Source organism: Hippocampus comes, unplaced genomic scaffold (assembly GCF_001891065.2).
Source record: "Hippocampus comes isolate QL1 unplaced genomic scaffold, H_comes_QL1_v1.1 scaffold36, whole genome shotgun sequence".
NCBI lineage: Eukaryota > Metazoa > Chordata > Actinopteri > Syngnathiformes > Syngnathidae > Hippocampus > Hippocampus comes.
In genome coordinates this window covers 866,875-873,193 of record NW_017805695.1, presented here as the reverse complement: position 1 = coordinate 873,193, position 6,319 = coordinate 866,875, and the positions used below count along the sequence as shown (strand labels likewise).

General features: G+C 39.7%; 1 protein-coding gene across 1 annotated transcript in view; it reads left to right on the top strand.

Moving 5' to 3' along the window:
- atp6v1ba (ATPase, H+ transporting, lysosomal, V1 subunit B, member a) overlaps positions 1–6,319 on the top strand; it is a 46,056-nt gene that overhangs the window by 34,862 nt on the left and 4,875 nt on the right. Inside the window, exons 7-9 of the mRNA XM_019882101.1 lie at positions 1,921–2,022; positions 3,148–3,245; positions 3,388–3,511. Coding sequence (XP_019737660.1) covers positions 1,921–2,022; positions 3,148–3,245; positions 3,388–3,511 — 324 coding nt within the window. The remainder of the gene's footprint in view (positions 1–1,920; positions 2,023–3,147; positions 3,246–3,387; positions 3,512–6,319) is intronic.

Here is a 6,319-nt window from a genome sequence, read left to right as displayed (position 1 = left end):
TTACATTGAATTTGATGCAATATATTAGCAAAAGTACAGGAAAAATAAATAATACTTTTTTTTAAATAATGCAATGAAATTATTTAGGGGGGCTAAAGACATTTTTAGGGAGGCTGAAGCCTCCCTAAAATAGGCCTAATGACGCCCATGGCACCAGCCACAAAATGTATAATAAAGAAGAAAAAAAACCCAAATATAAGTCGCACTGGGGTATAAGTCGCATTTTTGGCGGAAATTTATTTGATAAAATTCAACACCATGAACATACATGCCATCTTGAAAGCCAGTTTAAAATAAAAATGAAATAGAGAAGAACAGGCTGAATAAGTCTACGATGTTCTAACGTTACGTGACACGTAAACAACGAATTTAGAACGTGCCTGGTATGTTCACGTAACATATTAAGAGTTATTCAGATAACTATGGCATAAAGAACTTGCTAACAAGTTTACCAAACCATCAGTGTCACTCCAAATCACTTAATCCAATGAAATCTTCATCCTCGGTGTCAGTGTATAACAACTCCGCCAACTCTGGAGGTCGAGGTAGAAGTTGTGGCGCTTCCTCTTCTACGTCGTTATGTCAGACTCATCATCGATTTTTCAACACAGGCCTAGATCGCCCTCTTGTGGTTTAATGTGAAAATAACGTGAAATTTTATAATAATGTGTTAATAATTTCACTCATAAATTGCTCCATGGTATAAGTTGCACCCCCGGCCAAACTATGAAAAAAAAAAGCGATTTATTGTTTGGAAAACACGGTATACCGTTTCAAATTAATGCACAGCACTCCAAACATAGCAACCTGGCACAGTCAAATTTACGAATAGGTCGGTCCATGTGAAGTGCTCAGAGGACAAAAATTTACAAATTTAAAACAATGAGTGATTTACTCATTCACATTATTTGGTGATCACAACACCTTTGATGACGGGGATGGTGCTGAAGAATTAAATGAAAAATTTTGCGACAGAAACGGCACAGAGGGATAGCTGTAAGATTTAAATCAATTTGCAGGTGAGGAGCATGAAATTAACGGAAAGGAAACAACCAAATAGGTGATTCAATCACAGAAACACTTTCTACAAACTGAAGACTTGAGCGTTGATGTTTGGAATGATGCCCTGTGACAATTTTATGCCACCATCCAGTCAACAAAGACTGACAAGAGTACAGTGTTACAGGCCTTGAGACCTTGCATCAATCATCACATAACGAATGTGTGATAATAAATGCAGATTTTAGCATCTTGTCCGAGGTTGTTATTTAACACTCTCAAACACGAATATGTATTTGCTGGTCTATTGAAAAGCATTTACATTACATTAAGAAAGTTATGGCATTGGAAGAACATTTCTTATTCAAGGACTCAGGTCTTTCCGGGGGGGAGTGGGGGGGCATATTTTAGTAAAAACTCAGAAATGTATGAAATGATGAATTGGTTTCATTTTTGTTAGCCAGTGATGTATGAGAGGGTTAATGCCCTTCGAGGTGTACAGTTAGCAGGGATTAATGGACTGCGCACACGCCACGATTGTCGGCTGTGCGTCATTTCACACCTCCACGCCGTCTATTATTCCTGGTAGCTAATTGTACCCCTCGTCTGTCATTAACTCTGACGTTTACAATTGTTTGACATAATGATGATATTAAGAATCAAAATGAAACACATCTACTTTCTCATGTCACAAATTATGTTTTTTATACAGATAAGTCTGGAAAATATGGTCCCTAATCATTTATTTTACATTATAATCATGTTTTTGTTTTATAGGGTTTTTTTCCCCCCCAAAGTTAGTCCATACATATTAGAGTACCTGTGATTCAGCTTTGTAAACAAGTTGTAAGTTTTGATTTTTGGAAATAATTGTTTGTTAATGATTTGTGCGCTCTAAACCCATTTACTGTCTCTTTTAAGATTGCAGCCCAGATCTGTCGGCAAGCCGGCTTGGTGCAGAAATCCAAGGATGTGATGGACTACAGCTCGGAAAACTTTGCCATTGTGTTTGCAGCCATGGGGGTAAGCAGGGAAATTCAAGCATCCAGCCGAGGTGTTTTTTCTGTCGTGCACATCTGTGATGCTAATCCACCTCTTAACCCTGAAATGACAGCCAGCCTCCTTTTTTCTCACCCTGCTTTTCAGTCTTTTATTCATTAGGTGATTTAACCTTTAAGTCGTTCTTGTTACTTCTGCACCTCTGAGCATATCCTCCTGCCATGTAGAGGTTACTAATTCAAGAGACCCTTAACACTGTCATCCTGGCAGTATCAAATTCTCTCCCCTTCAGCGTCCCCTCCTGCATAGCTTTTGTGACAGGTTTGACCTTTACCAAACTCCCAATTTATTCACTTGCTGACTACTTTCAACCCCCACTTGACTAAGTCACATCCTACTGGGATTATTTCAATAAGGGGAATTTGCAAATAACCTCAACACAAATTGAAGAGGTTACAGTTACACTTCTTTTGAGGTGGGGAATCCAAAGAAATGCTTCCTTGACTGCAGAACGTCTTATTTTAATCTCATTCAGAGGTTTCCATAGTGCCTGAACTGTGCCATGTCACATTTTTCCTGACCGAATGTAGTGTATGGATGAATTACAGTCGAAAACAAACTGCTGCTTCGACTTAATCCACCAACAAATGGCACTGTCTATCATGAAACAAATAATTGAAGGCTTGACATGTGCCGCATATTATAAGATCATGTAATCACCATATCATCGTATGATTTGCTGATGTTGAATTATGTTAAATCCGGTATTATGAGACATTCTCTGAGCAGGGTTTGTAAAATTTACAGCCCAATTACACAAATAAATACATTTGTTTTTGTTGTATATTTCGCTTTACTGTCAGTTGATGCTTTTCAAAAAAGGAGTAGGGATTTTATTGATTCGTCAATTTAGAGCATTGGCTTCCAAATGATGGCTCAGGGGCCATTTGTTGCCCACCGTCCATGTTTAAGCAGCCCGCAGAATCTACTAAAAATACAAAAAAATATATACTACATAAATAAAATACATTGGGGGTGGGGGGGGATCTCTTGAAAAGTGATGATTTTGGAGGTACGAGTATTCCACCTGATGACAGCAGTTTCAGTTATGGAGTGTCACCGACATAATGTTTCTACATCTCTCCCCAGGTCAACATGGAAACTGCTCGTTTCTTCAAGTCTGATTTTGAAGAAAACGGTTCAATGGATAATGTTTGCCTTTTCTTGAATCTGGCCAATGATCCCACGTAAGATTCACTCAGACCTGATTGGATTGGATTTCCTCTCTTCATATGACAGTTGTATTGTATTAGTGGTTTGTACAATGAAACATAACACAGGCTCTTCAAGTTTCTTTTTTTTTTCTTCCTCTTTTCTGTTACCAATTAGGATTGAACGTATCATTACTCCTCGCCTGGCATTGACTACAGCAGAATATCTGGCCTACCAGTGTGAGAAACACGTCCTGGTTATCCTCACCGATATGAGTTCCTATGCTGAGGCTCTGAGAGAGGTAACACAACTACACCACCTCACTAATACCGTATGCTGAATTTATTGTTTATGTTGCTGAATTTGTAATCTTAATTCATTGTTTGATATAGAGCCGTTAAAGACACGGTGAAGCAAAAGTAATGCTGTACATCAGAGGGACAGCCCTGCCAAATGACAAAAAAATAAATAAATATCATGAAGCATATTAAAATGAGGCATGAAAATCATGAAAAATCAAGCAGTTGTCTCTGTTCTCTTAAGGCGTGTCCACTGAATGTGCTGAAATCACGCCCCATCCAAACGTTAACTGTCAATCAAAGTACCACTGCTGTAGGTAGCTCTTGTATGCTTGGACGATAAAAACGGTAAGAGAGCTTACATGATGTGATACCATTTTAGCAGCCTCACCTTCAAAATTGAATAACTTTACACTTCAATCCTAAAATAAGTGACTTGTTTTTATAATCCTAAAATAAGCGACTTTTTCAGACCAAAATGACAAATCTTGATTCAAAGTGTGAATCCGTTTCGGTGCTGCGGTCGAGAGAGAGCGGAGAGTGAGAGAGCAAGAGAGAAGCAGGTTAAACGAGCAATGTTCAAATTTTTGTTTTCTGTCGGCGGAGAAGGAAGAGCCTCTCCCCTTCCCCGCTCAAAGCAACCCCCATATTGTTCACCCATGAACAAACCCATGTCAGACAGGCGGGGCAATGTAATATTTTGTGTTTGGTCTGAGCATAGCACAAGTTCTTCTACAGTGGGGGAGCGGCACCTCATGCTCGACGCCCAAGTGCGTCACTCAGCTCTGTTTTACTTGGGCGCGAAATCAGGAGAAAAAAAATGGTGAAAAACTATTTTCCGCAAGATCTCTACCATTAACTACTACATCCAGTCTTTGCATTTTCCAGTGTTCAATTGTCTTCAGACATGTATAGTAAAGCCAATCTATGATTTCACCTTACCAGGATTTTATTACCGGTTTTGGGTGGGGTGTTCCCATTTGATGAAGAAATTGTTCACACAGGCCAGTTGTTCTTTCTCTTTTGTAGTGCAGCCCCCGTCTACGACTGGATTAAGCTATGATCTATATGCTTTCAGCAACTGTCTCAAAACCCTAATTTTGGATTTGCAAAATAAACCAGGAAAACAGTTTACAGAAGTCAATAGGAACATATATGAGCTACAGAATGTGACTTTGTTGAGATACAAGTGTTTGCAATCAAATTCCCAAAAATGTGTTGTTCAGCATTGAAAACCGGTCAAAGGATGTGGATGGGCCGGATGAGGCCAGCACGCCCTATTTTGCAGGGAGGTGCAATTACCACCAAACAGCAACCTCTGGGGCTCATTCGAGAACTCCAGCAAAATTGTTGTTCACCACAGATTATTGAGCCCTTTTTTTTTTTTTTAAACAGCAGATTTGGTACCACATGTTTGTGTGGAGGTCACATTGCACAGTTTGTATTAGTCACTGTAAGATGCTTTATTTTGAGCTCTCAACAGTGATATTTGCATCTTTAATTTTGACTGTATTCGGCTAAAGGGCAACTACCCTATTTCCCGCACTATAAAGCACACCTAAAAGCATTCGATTTTCTCAAAAGCCGACAGTGCGCCCTATAATCCGATGTGCCTAATATAAAAAGACTATAATTCACTTTATATTCCCCATTGAGTTGTTTTCCTGTTAGTGTTCCAATGGCATCTTGTTCTGATTATTAGCAGGAATCAATTGTAACCTATAAGGGTTCTGCCCGACACCAATTGACATGTGCACTTGCCAACACACACTCAAACGGACAACTACTTTATGAGCTCTGCGCAGCCATTATGAAACGAAGATAATACCAAAAGCAGAGTTAACTACTGACTAAACGAAACAAGAAGTAGACAAGCAAGACTTCTCAGGATATTTAGCCCCTTGTGGATGTGAGCCTGCAAGATTTGTGTGCCTTCTTGTTGAATCACCGGCACCGACTTATGGTCCCAAGTAAGCTTCAACTCCATCTCCAAATAAAACACCCTTCACTTCGAAACAAAAATGTGGAGTATTTTGTTCACCTGCGTGAACACACGGAGAAACAAGCAACGTGCATGAGAAAAACCGCAAAGGTAAATGAGAGAGCCCTGAAAGCAAGCTACCATGTCGCTGAATAAAAAAAGTGGCAGAGCAATTTATACTTGCCGCCTGCAAAGCCATTGTAAATGAGATGTTCAGACCCACTATTGTAGCTTCTATTCTATGCTTCTTCTAATGCAGTGCGCCCTATAAATGAAAACAGTTTTAAAATAGGCCATTCATTGAAGGTGCATCTTATAATCCGAAGCGCCTTACAATGCAGAAAATACGGTACTCTTAATGCACTCACCCAGTGAGCAAAATTGGTGTGGCCCTGCTCTGGGCCAGACACTGCACGTACACTCGGCCCACATACCTCAATGAATGACAGTCCTTTAGTGGCCCATATCTGGCATCCACAATGTGGGCCACATAAGGCCCATATCTGAGCCAAATTGTAAAACCATATCTGGCCCTACTTCCCCCAAGCTTCCTCTTACAATAATACTTAACACAGTCCCATTACCACCCACCAACAAGCAGCACGGTACACGTTTTCTTCTCTCACACTGTTTCAAACCCTTTTGTTTGGCACAATAATATTGGGTGTCCATTTCTCAAAACTGACAGAGGCAAGTATAGAAAGTGGATGGAACAAAAAAATTAACGTGATTGTAAACAAACATTGTGTGTAATTCAAAGGCAGAAAATCATTTGCTGTCAATGAGCGACTGGAGTCAACCAGCTTAGGAATATTTCTTAAATTAAAGC